Source organism: Arctopsyche grandis, chromosome 11 (assembly GCF_051622035.1).
Source record: "Arctopsyche grandis isolate Sample6627 chromosome 11, ASM5162203v2, whole genome shotgun sequence".
Classification (NCBI taxonomy): domain Eukaryota; kingdom Metazoa; phylum Arthropoda; class Insecta; order Trichoptera; family Hydropsychidae; genus Arctopsyche; species Arctopsyche grandis.
This window is the reverse complement of record NC_135365.1, coordinates 2,874,767-2,891,837: the sequence shown is the minus strand read 5'-3', so window position 1 is coordinate 2,891,837 and position 17,071 is coordinate 2,874,767. Positions and strand designations below refer to the sequence as shown.

At 38.5% G+C, this 17,071-nt stretch overlaps 2 protein-coding genes across 2 annotated transcripts; one reads left to right on the top strand and one right to left on the bottom strand.

Annotated features, from left to right (window-relative positions):
* The first annotated feature begins 2,260 nt into the window (after positions 1-2,260).
* On the top strand, positions 2,261-8,084 carry LOC143919183 (uncharacterized). Its single transcript, XM_077441398.1, has 4 exons — positions 2,261-2,532; positions 3,813-4,063; positions 4,132-4,228; positions 6,571-8,084. Exons 1-4 carry the CDS (start codon positions 2,274-2,276, stop codon positions 6,729-6,731), a joined length of 768 nt encoding a protein of 255 aa, XP_077297524.1. The 5' UTR covers positions 2,261-2,273; the 3' UTR covers positions 6,732-8,084.
* A 1,825-nt stretch (positions 8,085-9,909) lies between these two features.
* dachs (unconventional myosin-IXb-like dachs) lies at positions 9,910-16,808 on the bottom strand. The gene is made up of 5 exons (XM_077441393.1): positions 16,643-16,808; positions 16,391-16,563; positions 16,066-16,316; positions 14,170-15,994; positions 9,910-12,637 (listed from the first exon to the last, which is right to left on the bottom strand). The coding sequence occupies exons 2-5, from the start codon at positions 16,529-16,531 to the stop codon at positions 12,338-12,340; spliced, it is 2,517 nt and encodes an 838-aa protein (XP_077297519.1). The 5' UTR covers positions 16,532-16,563; positions 16,643-16,808; the 3' UTR covers positions 9,910-12,337.
* Positions 16,809-17,071: the final 263 nt, after the last annotated feature.

The window sequence follows — 17,071 nt, the reverse complement described above, 5'->3', positions numbered from 1 at the left end:
GCTTTATAACGGGTCGGTTGCTCAAGGCATCTTCAACGTCCGGTTACTTCCTTATTGTTTAGGCATGTACCCGGATATTTATTTTTATTTTTTACATACATATTTTCACATACATATATACAAATATACCAGGAAGGTTTAACAGGTAAACCCCAAATGCGCCTTCCTGGTCCACATAATTATTACATAGATACATGTAAATCTAAATATCTGACATCTATGGTCGGTATACATATATTACAAACATCGTATTAATACGATAAATAGCGATGAATAACTTTCATGTAACAATACGAATTTTATATTCGATAAACAACCACAGAGACATCTATGGTGAGCAATATGGCGAAACTTAAGATATAACAATAACTCAAGGTTCGCAACAGAAAATTGGGAAGGAAACGCCAATTTTACAGGAATCGTTTCAATGCAAATCAGAAAAATTGGCAAATTCTGATAAGAAACGATCGACCTAGACAAATCAAGGTCTGGCCAGCAACGAGACAGCGGGGAATCGAACTCGTAACATCAAGTACGAAATAATTCTATATTCACCATTAGACCACGCTGCTGGTTATGTATTCCCACAGTTTTTGGAGCAGTCAATTTTTAACTGGTGATGGCCACTTTAACGGCAAGCTCGCATCTATGGGCTTGGTATCTGAGTCCTTTTGTCCGTATTCTTTTCCGGAGCAGGATGCAGATCATATTCTGTGGTCCTGTCCTGGGATGGAGGCTGAGAGGAGGGTTCTGCTGGACAGCGTCAGGGGTTCTCTCATTGGCCCCCTACATCATGGGGATCTAATAATGAGTAAAGCATCGTTTAGAGCTTTCGAAAAGTTCGCGGAATGCTTTGGGAAGCTGTGTTCCCCTGAATGCTACTACTCCACTTAATTGCAAAAGCATTTATGTGTTGATTAATTTTTTATTTTTTATATTATATTCTGTGAATGTGTGTGTGTGTGCGTTTGCTGTTTAGGTGAGTGTGTGTATTTGTGGTTGATGTGTGTGTGTGTGTGTGTGTGTGTGTGTGTGTGTGTGTGCTTGCGTGCTTATGCACGCATAATCATGCGTACATGTATGTTTACTTGAGGTGTGCGTGCATTCGCACGGCACATCTCAGGTTTTGTTTCCTACCGCATGCGCGCTTTATGTGTTCATGCGTTGTTGTTAATTTTGTACTTGGTTATGTACAGTGTGGTTTTTTTTATTAGAACAGTGATGTTCGGTTGTTCTTGTGCGATATTCATGAACAACCGTCTCGTTCTCCGACGAAAGGGTCTCTTGGACTGTATTCGTCGGGGGGGGGGGGGGGGGTGGTGGCCTCATGTTGAGGGCTTTAAGGGTCAAATTCCGTGACCTTTAAAGCGGGCTTAGAATGTATTCCCACGACACCCAGTCCCACGGTATCGGTCACTTCAGCGAAGGGACCAAATAGCGGCCACTTTGGTGGCCATTGTTTAGCCTGCATGCACTTAGATTCTAGAGATAATCCATGAAACCAATTATAACGGTCACACAGTCTCTGGGATGCTACTCGGCCTAATCCAATTGCAACTACTCGGCGGTGTACGTTACAATATAATATAATCAATATAATTTATAATTACAAACAAGCATCTCAATCTTCATACGCGGTTGAGATTCGCGAAGAGCTACGTCTGGACAGTATTACTACACGGATGTGAGACGTGGACTCTGAAAACCAAGATGATCAGCCGCATTGAAGCTTTTGAGATGTGGGTCTATAGGCGTATGCTGAAGATTCCGTGGACCAAAAAGATATCAAACGAAGCTGTCCTCGGCATGATGGGGAGAGGCAGGGAACTTGTTTCTGTCATCGAGCGGAGAAAGATGGAGTACCTCGGACACATGATACGGGGTCCAAAATACGAATTTCTCCGTTTGATAACCACGGGGAAAATAGAAGGAAAAAAATGAATTGGCAGGAAAAAGTTATCTTGGCTTCGAAACATGCGCATGTGGACCGATATGAGCGCCGAAGAGCTAGTCCGAGCCGCTGAAGACCGATGCGGATATATTCAAATAATCGACGAGGTGGTCGCCAACGTTCGGATGCGGACAAGGCATTAACAAGAAGAAGAATATAATTTGATCAAATATCAAATATGGTCAACTATTTCATATGGCTTACAAGGCACTCGGAAATGATTATTATTTTCCATTCGTACTGGGTATCTAATTGGAATCATACAAAGCAAACAGAAGTGTCACATGTTTGCATAGATGAGTTGGCAGTAGGGTCGGGGAATATGGCCGCAGTCCGTGGCGTTTGGTCGACAAGGATAACGGCTGCAGCGCGCGGCGTTCGCGCGGAAATGACGGGGGCGGAGGCCGGGGGGAGTGATGGGGGCGCCGAGGGGGGCGTTGGGGGCGCAGCGCCTGCCCCGGGGGCTCTGCTGACGGCCGCCGTTCACTACTCGGGGGCGCGCCTCGACCACCACACCAACACCATCTGTCACCTTCAGCACCACCACATGAACACCCTCAATCGCTTGCACAACATCAACAGTACTTCACTACCTCCATACATATATGCATACACTCGAACTTTTCATTGACATTACATCAATGTCAATATTCCACAGTGCTATGTATTATACCTAGGGCTGCCAGATTTCTTCCAAGTCAAACCAGGACTCCAAACCCGAAAGAATCAACAATATTAGACCACTTAGTTTTACATAAGAAAATAAAATTTTAACAACAATTACACTGTTCGACAAATGACGACTTTTTTTTTTTGGTTCGGAGACGAGATATGACTTTTCTTATAGATCTATGCCCAGTGAATACGAATCTGGTAATAAAAATTGTTAATTGGCTCGAGATTTGGAGATATGTGTTTTTTAAATCGTGTGATTTTTCTATATCTTGGAGTCGTTCAGTCGATGTCTCAAAATCTGTCAATTTCCTGTTTAAAATGAATATTGGAATCTATAGTCGGGTATTTTATCTTTCATTTGTAGTACTTTTCAGCTTTCAAATGTCTCTAAGTAGTCGTCCAGTTCAAATTAAAAGTCAAAAGTACGTATTTTCATTTGGGATTTCTTTCCACTGTTAATACCATTTTATATTGAGTTTTTTCTATTGAAAAATGTTGATTGGGATAGTGTTCTGGCTACACTATTTTTTGTTTTCGTTTAAAAGGGTTAATTGGAAGTGTGATGGATTTTAAATCGGTAAAATTGCGAGCTAAAAACTCGTACTAGTATTTACTCGTATTTACAAGAATCAAGATTTTGAGACATCGACCAAACGAGTCCAAGATATAGAAAAATCACACGATTTAAAAAACACATCTCCGAATCTCGAGCCAATCAACAATTTTTATTACCAGATTCGTTTTTACTGGGCATAGATCTATAAGAAATGTCATATCTCGTCTCTGAACCATTATTCGTGTCGAACAGTGTTATGTATTAATTGTAACTTCTGCAAGACTACCTTATTTTTTAGTACATGATCATATATTTGGCAACAGTTGAAATCATAGCTTTCAATGCATTGTAGAATACTTTCAACTACATCTATAGAAAGTCTATTTCTTTCATCAATCCATTGAATCGTCACTAACGAGAATATTCTCTCCACATCACTATTATGTCCTGGTATGGAAGAAGTATACTCGCGCATGCATTCTTTATATTGTTCGGGAAATTCCATTTTTATTTGCGAAAATATAACTAACAATTTTTCTGCAGCCTGGCAACCCTAATTATACCAGGCTTGTGGAAGTAGATACATATATTCAGTGCATATTTTTAACGGTACAACTCGTCTGGTTTCAGAGAAGCAAAACATTGATCTGATCGAGCTCCGCAACTGCATCGATTATATAAACCAGCATTCAAGTGTGATTCAGAGCGCTTTGAGAGATGCTAGCGATAGTAACGCGGCCGTGCCCGTCTGCAGCAACATCGTCAAGGATATCATCACGGTGAGGAATAACATCCAAGAGAGTATAAGCAATTCGATAGAGATCAAGGAAATGTTGGGCGTCAATTATGAACCTTTGATGGAGAATTTGCTCAAGAAAATGGTAACGACACTGAAGAGAAATTCATTAACGTATATAAAATTATGTCTACATATCTTGGTTTCTTTTAGGAAAATCAATTGAACAACTGGAGTGGAGTATTGAATATAGCTTCGAAAAATCTGCTAAATAGCAGAGCCTTAATGGACAACATACAAAATTTGATCGGTAAATTATAATTATAATAATATATGTGGTAGGGAATCCTGACAGATGACGCTGTTCAGAACCACGGTTGGGATGTTGCGGTTGAGGTGAGAAGAAGACCAAACACTTGCGTTTTCAGTCAAGACGATACGTGCGGAGGTTTAGCGACCAACCGCGCGGAGCACAAGTCCAACTGCGACTAACCGTTACATCTCTGCCCCTTTTCATCCCCTTCTCACAATCAGTCGTAACATACTCTTTCTCAGCTATAGCCCATACATCAGCCTTTCGTTCAATTTCAACCCTACATGTATATAATTATAGGCGCTTAAACAATTAAAATCTGTAATGGGCATATCAAGGCGAAAAGGTTAGAAGCCAGTATAACGCGGTTGACGTCGGCGTTGTAGACTTCAGGCAACTCAATGAGCTCGAAATTTGAAACCCGTTGTATACGATATTTTATCTCCAACGTAATGGCAGACGATACATTAACGTATATTGATGACCAAAATGAGCAATATGGCAAAGTATGAAAATGATCGGATAAGAGATAAGAGATATAAAAAATGACCACTGACACGAAAGCCATGTGAAACGTAAAGGAGGTAAGTAAAAACGGACGAGATGCATGTATGTATGTGGGTATGTGGCGGACGCGTCGACAAGTATGGAGATTTATTCACATTAATTCATCATTTCTGTCGGGTTTTCCTCACTTAAAAGATGTGAGCGTTTAAAAAAATGCGCAATTTGATTTTTGCAGTCTTTTCAAATCAAAAATGCCACTTTATCTGAACATAACGATCTTCGATCAATGTGTTTTATCAGTGATGATGTATGGATGTGAAACTTGGACATTGAACGCTAAAATGTTACACAAAGTCCAATGCACTCGGAAGTAGTGTGGAACGTTGGGTCCGATTTTAGTATGCGGTCTGCCTTCACATACATATCTACTTTAGTATGCGATCTACCTTTACGTTTTTACATTAATATGCAGTATCAGTTCTCGCGTGTGACAATGAGACTGAATAATACCGACCCTAACAACCTAATCTTAAATGAATAAGGCCAACCCTAACTTAACCTAGCCTTTTTTTTTCGCTGCGCTGGAGGTGGGAAATCTTCGGAAGACAGCCTACAGTCCAAACTGCAGGGTAGTGCCGGATTTTTACCAGCTAAACCCCACCCCCGACCTCCACTCTCTGGGACTTCTGTGTATTACTTCAAAGAGTGGGGGTCCATTGATTCGTCGTCGTTCATTCTTTGTTTCTCGTCGATCTTTCTTCCATTCATCTCACATGCAATCTTCTCTCTCGTTCGTGCGCCTCCTTCTTGCTCATCACCGTTGACGCGAACGTGTCGGATGATTACCCAAGCTTCCATCTTCTCTATTAGTTTCTTGTCCAGGTTTTCGGGTGAGGTCACTCCGATTTCCTCCATTCTTTCTCTTTCTTCCGCCCAAGCTGGGCACCCGAAAAGGGTATGCTCTGCGTCGTCCACTTCGGCTTCACAGTGGTAGCATTTTGTTTCGGCCTCCTTTTTGATCTTGTGGAGGTACTTGCCAAAGCAGCCGTGGTCCGTCAGCAGCCGTGTCAAGTGGAAACTGGTATCCCCGTGTTTCCTCTGAACCCAGTCGCCCATGGACGGGATGATCCTGTAGATCCAGTGTCCCTTACATTCTTCGTCCCACCGCCTCTGCCAGCACCTCATCAGCTTTTGCCGTATATCCTTCCGTCTGCGTGTCGCTGCTTCTCGGGATTCCGATGCATTGCCTCACGAGCCGTCGAAGAGTTGCTTCCTCTCCTTCGCGAGCAGATCGATCGGAATGATTCCTGCAACTACCAGCACAGCATTCTCGGAGACAGTCGAGTACGCCGTGGCTACTCTGAGTAACTTAACCTAACCTAACCTGACCCTTAAATATGATATTTTATTTTTTGTGAAAATATTGATGAAATGAAACTTCAAAAAAAAAAAGATATCTTAGCAGCCAACACCTATTTATTTAAGGGTCAGGTTAGGTTAGGTTATGTTAGGGTTGGCCCTATAAAAAATAAAAATTATAATAAACAGGTCGTTGCTACGATACAAATAAAAAAAAAAAGTCGACTGCGATTCAAAGGTAGACCGCATACTATAGTGGCACCGAACGTTGTATGCTCAGCACAATGAGGAGAGATAGGAAACGGAATATAGTGAAGAGATTGGAATAGCAATGGGCAGGTCATATAGCTAGAAGAATGGATGGAAGAAGTGCTGGAATAGTACCCGAGAGAAATAAAGATGAACGATGTTCGAAAAATTACTACCAATATTCCAGAATGTTCCATAGAGATAGCTTATTGTTTTCGTTTCAGTTACTCAGCAGCAGATATGCACCGAGGTGGTCGACAGCGAGCTGTTTTCGAACCTGAACATCGTCGAACCCGATCCGACGTCTCCGGAGAACGACACCATCTCCAGCGAAATGTTCGACAAGCCGTCTTGCTTCTGCAGCACTCCGACGCAAGAGCAATAATCCAAACGCATTGTACTCAAAAAACATATCCTTTATATCGATGTCTTTTGACCGCTCTACTCGGTCATGATATTTATTATTATTAACCCCTTGCTGGTGCATCTACAAAAAAAAAATGATAATGATTAAAAACAAACAAAAAAAAAATCGCTTCTGGTATTCACTGTGGTTTGAGAATTATTTAAGTTGTGTCGTCTTTGATGTACAAGCCTGTGTCGACAGGGAGATGGACCAAATCAATTATTTTCGTCTCATTTTCACATTTGAATTGTCGTGATTTTTTCAAATTTTACTTCACTATACGACGGTTGTAATACTTTAACTATTTATTTTTTTTAAGCAATAATTTTTTTTATTGTAAATTTTGAAGTGACGGAATCGTTCCTAGTGACACATTCTCTTTTCACTGCCTTTTTACATTTAAATGTGATACTGTGTCAACTCGAGGCTGTCGCAATGACTCGTTAGATCAGGCCTAATTATGTGATAGTTCATCGGCGATGGTACGAGTAAAGGTCCATTCATACTAGCATTGCACGTAACCAGCAGTATGAAAAGTTTTCTTTGGTACACTTAATTTGGACATATTCATACCAAACGTGGCGTAGACGTAACAGCAGTAGCCGAAAAAGTCTATTCATACTAAACAACAGTACATGTCACCGTGACTTATCAAGAAAAACTGATTTTCTGTGGCCTTTGTGGAGATATTCACGCACGACGTGACGTCATAGTAGCGAGTGCACGCCTACTAAGGAAATTGCGCATGAATATTTTTGAAACGTCCTAATGTGGCAATATTGACTGGACGCAAGCAATATTGCGCCGTATCGTCGCGCTCTGTAATGTATATGTAAGTCGATTTTGCCTTGCACTCGGCCAAAACTTGTCTGAACGTGCCAAAACGTGCGTTGCTGTATAGTATGAATAGAAGCTGTCGTTTACGTGAGTTGCTGTGCCGTGCTGTAGCCGTGAACTGCTTGATCGTATGAATAGACCTTTATTGTGACGATTTCGGTTACGCTTATTTTTCTATTAAAAATCTGATGTATAATATATATTTTAATTCCAAAAAAAAAAAAAGTATTTTTGAAAATATTTTTCCAACATCACATTTATTGCTTACGTCTTCGTAGAATGAAATTCTTCGTCGTAAAATTGTTCCTAACATATTATTGCATTTTAAACGACATTCCGTTTACAAAGATATAGTATAGTTAAGAGTGATAAAAAAATAATTAAGTATTTATTTTGAAAAATAAATTAAAAAATGATTGTGCAACATTTGTATGTAAATTTTAAATACTATTTCATTTCTAATTATGTATTATATTAAATTGCAATTTCAGATATTATATATATGTATATTATTATATGTTTTAAAATTTGCATGTCGATAAAATTGTTATACTGATGCATGTGTTCAAAATAACTTAAAATAAGTAAAAAATAGTCGAGTTAAAATATATCATATATATATATATAACTTAAGTACAAATGTTTCTGAAAGCATTTATTGTTGTCAATTTCAATAAGTATACACTGCCAAAATATCTTGTAAAATGTTGAAGTAAAAAAAAAAAATGTATTCTTTACAATTGTTGGAAAGTTATTATATAATGTATAATTTTTTTTATACTTGCACAACTTTTTTAATACACGCTATTTTCATTACATATACATATATAATCCGTAAACTATACAATTTTTTTTTGGATCTCTTATGTACAACTTGGGACGGGAAAAGCTATTCAATATGTCCGTTTGACTGGAGAAAAATCTGCTTAACCCTTTGAGTGCTGACGTCTTTTCTGTCGAAGGCCCGCCACGCTGAAAATTTCGCCAACATTTCCAACTAGAATTATTTAGAAATCCAATATAAAGCCAGTATAAAAATTGTAGCTAATTAAAACAAACCCTAGATAACTACCGCTGAGGATTTCGAGTTTTGTAAAGGTGTGTTAAGACTCTTTGATATATCTTGCAACCATATAAAATAAACAAAGAAGTCTATTATTGAATGTATTTTTGCAAAACTAGTTCCATCTTCTTCATTGTTGTTAAAATGTAATGTTCACAATCTAAATGCCGAGCTACAATCTAAAATACTCGGCAGTTAGGATTTCCATCGGGAAATTCTGCTATGGTTATAATTTCAGGAATTCTGGTGTAAACCAGTCTATAAACATTGACATGGATTACACGAACCATATTCAATGCATTTTTTTTTCAATGCTACCTGGTAAGGCTTAGCGGGTAATATTTTTGTTTCGTATGCTCAAAATACATCTATCGACGTTTTTCAGGTTCATGGACTTGTTGGCAAAACGTCGATTGGCGTTGGTCAGCATTCAAAGGGTTAACGAATCTTCGACAAGTTTTTAAACATTCCGGGATGTTTTTTCATGATGAAGTATGACAGTTTAAGTGTCGGAGAGTCGTGTGTAAAATCTGTCTAAAGAATTTTAGCGTAGAATAGTGCACTTTCACTAGTTACGAAATAACTCTATCCCGTCTCGTACAATACAATACTGCAGAAGACTGAGTTTACTCAAATAAAATTATATTTTATTCCTGTTTCTACATATATTTAAATCTATAAAATTTGTTTAATCTATGCCAAAAAAAAATAAAAAAACCAGTTTTGTTTTCTACGAATCTATAAATATGAATCTCATGGTCTTCGAATTTTTATTTTATATTCTCGAATAAATAATTGCGAACGGTATTATTATTGTTAGCCGATGATGTTGATACGTTTTAAATAGCCTATTTTCTATAACTGAATAATGGAATCGGATCGGTATGTTATTGTTGAAAAGTGTTTAATGTGCCATTTGTTGAGCCTCGCTTTAATAACGTCAATGTTGTTGTTTGGGGCGTTCAATAATAATAATAATAATATAAAATAAAACACGTTTTTTGCATTGTATATTTATATTTCTATCTTAATTGTAATATAATATATAATATCATAAACATATTTGTACAAGATGTTGTTGCTTATCGTAAAGTCTATATTAAGTGTGTGATTTTAATTTGACGTATTATTTAAAAAACAAAAGAAAACCACCTTTCGTCAAAAAAAAAAAAACAAAAAATTGTATTTGTTATTTAAATTATTTCTGTATATGATATTACAATGAAAGCTTATTCGAAACATGAATTTTTTTTTATTAATACATTCCTAAACATTCTCCTTTTACTTTAAGGTAAATTTTAATCATAATTTTTAATATGCCAATTTGAAAAAATATATTTACAGTAGGGATCATTTAATCTTCTTTTTTTCTTCTTCAAATTATAACATAATATAAGATAGTCCAAGTCTTCCAAATATTGAAATGTAATCGTCGATTTATGTCTATGTAATTGGCAAGCCTCAAACCTTCTGCTGATTGCCTGTCAAATGACGCAATTATATTAATGATACACTTCAATTACATCGTCTTTATTTAAGATCTGATTGATGACGATGAAATCACAGACAACATTCAAACGAAGTGGTGGACCAGATAATATATTTGGTTCATCTGACATTTCTCAAATGGTGGAGATTCGCAGACGGAAGTATATGGTTGGGCTGGTCGGCTTTCAGCAGGCTGAATAACATGCTCCAATTGAAATTACCTCAAAATTTAAAGAGTCGAGTCTGATCAGTGACGACAAATGATTACGTTAATGACATACACAATGAAATCACAGACACTGTTCAAATGGACAAACATCGAGGTGATGGACTAGATAGTATAATTGGGTCATCTTCTTACGTTTCTCAACTGGTGGAGATTCGCAGACAGGTATATGGTTGGGCTGGTCCGTGAATAATATGCTCCGATTGAAATTACTTCGAAATTTAAAGAGTCAAGTCTTTAATCAGTGCGTGGCACCAGTTAGCGGATCTGAACTCTGGCTAAAGGTGTTTTGCCTGATCCAAAAGGATACGGAGAGGAAAATGCCAGGCATAGACGACCCACTAAGGCCAAGATGTGGTCCAGCACATTCTAAGACTCACGAATGAACGCTGGATAGCGGTTCAGAGACAGGAAAAGAAGTGTGGTCCACCAATTGATCAGATAGATCGATGACATGAAGCACAAAAGTGCACTCAGTTGTCACGTATGGTTAACAGATCTGGACTCTAACTAAAGGTGCCTTGCGTGACTCAAAAGGTTATGGAGAGGAAAATGTCAGGCATAGACGACCCACTAAGGCCAAGATGTGAACAAGCACATTCTAAGACTCATGAATGAACGCTGCATAGCAGTTCAGAGACGGGAAAAGAAGTGTGGGCCACCAATTGATCACGTAGACCGATGACATGAAGCACAAAGGTGCACACAGTTATCACGTATGGTTAACAGATTTGGACTCTGCCTTGCGTGACCCAAAAGATTACGGAGAGGAAAATCCCAAGCATAAACGATCCACTAAGGTTAAATATATAGTCCAGCACATTCTAAGACTGTTATGAATGAACGCTGCATAGCAGTTCAGAGACGGGAAAATAAGTGTGGGCCGTCAATGGACCAGATGGACCAATGACATGAAGCACAAAGGTGCACACTGGTCAAGACTGACTTGTGACACATCAAAATTGTGTATCTTGGAGGAGGCCTACACCCAGCAGTGGGATCCTTCAGACTTAATTTGATATGCTAGTAGTTATAGCGTCATCAGCTGCTAGTTTGAGTCTGTTTTAACATACATATCTTTGCTTGGTATTGGAGAACTTCAATCAAGACATATTTAGTTACACGATTATGAAATACTAATGCCAATTATAGACTCAAATTTGATTTGGAACAACACAATTGGAAGGCTTTGGACTTCTCCGATACATATTACTTTGTTTCCAAAATGCTCGCACGAAAATATTGTATCTCTAATACAACGATTCCTAAGCTTTTCAGTGTAAGGATTCTTTCTTGGGAAATCTTGTAGAACCTCAACGAGTCGAGAAAAGTTTTGTCAGTTGGGAATCGCTGCTCTAATCTTACGCTAATATATTCGTTATAAATTTTATTAATTTAAATTTCGCACTACGTAAAAACAATACTAATACAAAAATCTAGTGTTTACCCATCGGGGACTCAAACCTACAGAAACAAAAGATTCAGTTTTGGTTTAAATCTGCAATTTTGGTACTTTTTTTTAATTAATATTATACAAAAGATTATCAACGGTTCAGTTCATTTCGGCTTCAGTTCGAGTCTCTGATTTAAATTATTACAAATCGTTGCCTACTTTAAGTCTTAAGCTACGTAAAATAAACGATAATATATAAGCGAATACTGTTTTGCAGGCTGAAAATGAAATACAGACATAATAACACTTTACTCTACTGGTAAATTACTTATTGTTATGGTACCAATAAACTAAAATTCACAAAAAAAAAAATCGAAGGTATATAAAAATAAATCATATCTAAGTACAAAATACTGTGTATAATAATATTTTTCTATATAAAAAATGTCTTTCAATGTGAACGGGGATGAAATGATCGAACGTATTTACAATGGCAAGTGAAAAATTGGCACGCAAGAATTCATTATGTACAAAACCAATTATGGTAAACGTTTTTAAATAAATATGTCATTGTTCATTCATATGTTCAATGGAGCTGTCGGTATGTTGGACGTGGGGACAGGAGACGTGTGCTTCACCAGCTCCATATACTGAAACGGCACGTGCAACGTTGTGTTGTTGTGCTCGACGATCAAATGTCCTCGACGGGGTGAAGCACCGACCACTATCACCGTGTCTCCTTTGCGGAGGACGTAGTCACAACTACCCTCTGGCAGGTCTGGGAAGTTCAACTTCATCAATCTCGTCTGCGGGTAACCTAACTTTAGACTGCCAGCTACCGTGTACGGTCTGCTCGGAGGCACGGGTGGTGGACGTTCCTGAAAAATGAAGATTTCATTAGAATATTGATATATTTTGCTGTAGAGGTTTGCTCTGATCTGATTGATGTTAAAAAATGCTCTCCCATTCAAGAATTGAGTACAAGTAGATTGAATAAACATATCAAGGAAGTTTGTTGCCTTAGTTTTGTAGACATATTCCTCATTCAGGGAAGAAAGATCGCCAAAACTGTGAAGACTAACTAATGAGTATGTAAAAGTAAAAAATAAGACTTTGGGTCTCGAGTCGTTAAGAATACATCTGATGACATAGATATAGAATACATAGATACGCCCTGACGCTCTAAGCCGATCACCCTTTTGGTGCATGTAAACCCAAAGGAAAGTAAAGTGCATGCACACTCTCTCTCAGTACCTAGTTAGCTTCTAAGTCGGAAGATTGATTGGCGTTCGAAATTGATTCGAAAATGCCAACGTATTCAGTGAAATTGTATTACAATTACTCAAGAAAACATAAAAAGGCGGATGGTATCACATATCATAAGTAAGAATTAATATATAATGTCTTCAATTATAGTAGTATTTAAACATATAATGATATATCGGCGCGATGTATGTAGTGTTCTAAGCACTGATGGAACAGCGGTCGACGACCTCTGCCACAGGTATATCTTGTTGGCACTGAAGGAAATTCAGAAATCGATATTAAGTTTAAAACTACAAACAATGAACTAAATATTAAAGTGTCAGCTTTAAAATTGATCCTTGTGGAAGTTACTAATGTTTAAATATTGTAATAGTTAATGATGGTTTTATTATAGTAACATAAATTTGTAGTTTAATATAGTGTGTATAGCTAAATATTTTTTTCTTAATATGAATTTATTAGTTTGGTTTACTGTCACGCGGAGTGTCCAATAAAATAAAGTTATAAATAAAATAAAACTTCAGTGCATGTACATGTGTACATAAACTGGTTGCTGACCACTGCGTTCCTTCCTTTTTTTCCCCACTTCCCTGCTAGTTAAACCCTCCGCACCCCTCAGTTAGTGGCGACAAGATCTCCAACGAAATTTGTATGTAATGGCATATCTAGGTTATTCTACATCTATGATTGAATCCAAAGTTTTCGTCAGATTTAGTGTTGTAATCTTGAGAGGAACATCTTGGGATTAGAGCACCAAAAGCATATAGCCAGCAGCATGGCTCCGTTGTTGGGCTTTTGCCTAGCGCCGAGAGGTCGCCGGGTTCGATTCCGTGAGTTGACCTCGATTTAAAAGAATTTATTCCGAGTTATCTGTAATGCTGCTGGTCAGACTTGGATATTTGTCGATCGTTTCCTATCAGAGTTGAAACGGTTCCCGATTAAAAATTGGCTAAAAATCCTTTCTACCTACTATGTCACAAAGGCGCATTAGGGTTTACCTGTTAGGTCTTCCTGGTATATATGTATGTAAAAATAAATAAATAAATATAATGCTCAAAAGATTCAAATATTTTAACAAGATCACTTCAAATGGGAGAACATTTTGTAATGATTTTTATAATCGCTTAAAGAAAATTTAAATTACCAAGTCCAATCCGAATAAATTACACGTCTGCTGTATCATCTTTGTGTCACATTTATCTGTGGGATCAGGTGGAGGTGTACCGGCTATTGGTTGAGGTCTGGGACGAGCGCTGGTGATGGCTGCCGTCCTCCCCGTGACGGCTGGTGCCACTCCTGACATAGCCCCCACAATTCCATTACCGTTTGTCACACGTCCAGTCACTTGACCTTTCCTCAAAGTAGCAAATCTTTTCCTCAGATGCCACCCCCTCCACGTAGATTGTATTATAGTGGCGGATCTTTGCCTCGTGTCCGTCCTCATCTTCTCCAACTGCTGCCGAATTCCTTCACTTAAAAATATATGCCTTTTACCCAACGCATAGTTCGTAGATACTACTATATCTTCTTGCTTTGACGCCGAATTGACGGCATGCTGCAGAATCAAGAGACAATCCTCGGTCGCCTTTTCTTCAACCCTCCTTAATTGGCTGAACGGTGCCAACAGTCGATATCGGGTATTGAAAGCTTTGAACCTCATCCTGTGCGGATAACCACCTGCCATCAGATTTACCGTTTCTAAAATTTGTAACGATCTTATTTGGCGTATAGCTGTAGCCCTGTCGAATCTCATCGGTGTTTCTGATTGATTGCTCCGTATACACCGGACAAAATGAGGCCTCGCATGCACTAATGTCCTCAGAAGGTTGTCTAACCTCGTGTGGAAGTCTTGGGTGAGGGTAGAAACAGGCTCGTCTCCGTTCAGCAAGTCAGTGTGAGACGTGGGAGATATTCTAAAACTGACTCCTCTAGGAACCGTTTCACATGAGTACAAAGCTTTGAGCTCACTCCCGAAGAGGTGTGTTGCAAATCCAAAGTTACACGTGTGTTTGTAAAATATAGCCACCAGATCATCGGGCACTACGTCTTTATTTGTATCCAAAAATCCAGAGGCATCGTATATAACCTTCCCGGCAAAGTGTTGTATGCCGAACAATCTCGGCTCTAGAGGTTTAGGCTCAAATAATCTCGTGTTGGCTTTGTGTTGCACTTTCATTTTGGCAATGTACGATTCAGCTGTACCTCGTATGGAACATTCCACATCAAGCATACTCAAAAGTCCGGTACGAAGAGAAGAGATCAAATCAATACACGGCACGTTATCAACATAGTCAACTTCCAAATCACATTGTATCCCTTCCTCTCGACAAGACTCAATGCTAGATTTAAAAATGTGTGTATTGTAAAAGTGCTGCATCGTTTCAGCGCATAAGTTTATGCACAAGTGCTCCAATTGGCTCGGCTTGGGATCTTCAAATCCAAACATGTCCAAGATTCCGATGAATCCATCTGTGGCATGTCGCACGGCATTGTTCAAAGCTGTCATGGATTTGGAACCAGCATTGCCTCCGACTGTGGAAGCGTGCTGGCTGGCTACCTCTCCTTGATTGTGGACGCTCTCGTTGGAGTCTGAGCTCAGAGTCCCGAGTGTTGATCCGAGACGTTTCAGACTGTTCGCTCGTCTCACTATCGTCGCCACTGTTCTGCAGTACAGAGCTTTAGCCAGAGAATCTCTGGTCATATTGGACATGTTTGCATCGCAAACTGACTTCACTAGCTGTCCTCGTGCATTGTGAGTCCTAGTTGTCAAACCTCTGAACAGAGACGGACCGGGGACTCCTAAAAGATTGGCGACAGCGTTCAGTTCAGATTCGCCTTTGATGTCGACTTCCAATCCATGCCCGTCAACGAACTGAATGTTTCCGAGTAATAGCACGGCTGCTAAAACTCTCACTACGTCTAAAAAAGGTATACCCAAAACTCCTAGACAAGCTTTCCAAGCTTGAAACCTGAAACAACAACAAAACATTATATATTTGAACCCAATTTCGAACAAATTGTAAGTTATCAACCAACAAACCTAGCACTATCTTCAGAATCGTTTTGTCTGGTGTCTCCCATTTGCAAATAGCGTAGATTCTGAGGACTATAACCATTCAAATTCAACTTCACTCGGTCTTCATGCGTTAATCCGGCAAGCATTTGATAAAATATGTGATAGTTTTTCTCATTGGGCAAGGGTTTTATGACTCGGGTCTGATCTAAGAAGTAGCAATGTATCTTGGTTCTATAAAGTGCACCGTCGGTCACCTGAACTTCAATGAATTGCCCCTGAAATGAAAACAACACACATAAGTACAACATTTTTTAAGGTTTTAAACAAAATTACAAATCATCACACTTACAATACGACTGGACTCTGAATTTGAAGCCGTTTTAGCCGATCCGAGTGATCGAAGAACTGTGAAAGCCGCTGCCAAATGCTTGAAGGCATCAGTTTCTGGACCTCCACCAGCCACATCAAACAGTTGCCTCAGTAGTAACATAGATGCGTAGGTTTTTCCAGAACCACTTGTGCCTAATAAATAATTACAATATATGTATTATAAAACATTCAAATTATTCCAGAGTTGAATTTATTGTATTGAAATAATTACCTGATAAAATAATAGCTTGAGGATAGCCGGTGTCGGCTTGTTGACGAACAGCTTCATGAACAAGCCTTGCCAGTTGAGGTCTCGGAGTGCCTCCTCGGGCACTCCTCAAAGTCAAAGAGTTGCCGACATCATTGTAAGGATTTATGGACACCAGAATAGGACCCACATTAGTCTGAAATAATTCATTAAAATTTTTACATAATTAAAATGTACAAAATATTATTTTTAATTTTATATCTACATATATGTATGTGTATTTTCAATATTTAATATTATCTAGTTAATTTATTTATTTTCAAACTAAGTAATAGTGACATTACATATTTATGCAATATATGTATTTGTATAAAGCAGACCTTCTACAGGTATATAATTATTTTGAATAAAAACACCAATATTTTTTTTTACTACCGCCATCTATGTATAAAA

What these genes read in the sequence shown, in the direction of transcription:
- LOC143919183 (XM_077441398.1), top strand. Translation starts at nt 2,274, where the DNA reads ATGGCCGCAGTCCGTGGCGTTTGGTCGACAAGGATAACGGCTGCAGCG. An exon ending in TCGCTTGCACAACATCAACA is followed by an intron (nt 2,533 to 3,812) that starts GTACTTCACTAC and finishes GTCTGGTTTCAG; the next exon opens with AGAAGCAAAACATTGATCTG. An exon ending in AGAATTTGCTCAAGAAAATG is followed by an intron (nt 4,064 to 4,131) that starts GTAACGACACTG and finishes GGTTTCTTTTAG; the next exon opens with GAAAATCAATTGAACAACTG.
- dachs (XM_077441393.1), bottom strand. Translation starts at nt 16,531, where the DNA reads ATGTTACTACTGAGGCAACTGTTTGATGTGGCTGGTGGAGGTCCAGAA. An exon ending in GATTCTGAAGATAGTGCTAG is followed by an intron (nt 15,995 to 16,065) that starts GTTTGTTGGTTG and finishes TTGTTGTTTCAG; the next exon opens with GTTTCAAGCTTGGAAAGCTT. An exon ending in ATTTATTCGGATTGGACTTG is followed by an intron (nt 12,638 to 14,169) that starts GTAATTTAAATT and finishes TTCATTTTTCAG; the next exon opens with GAACGTCCACCACCCGTGCC.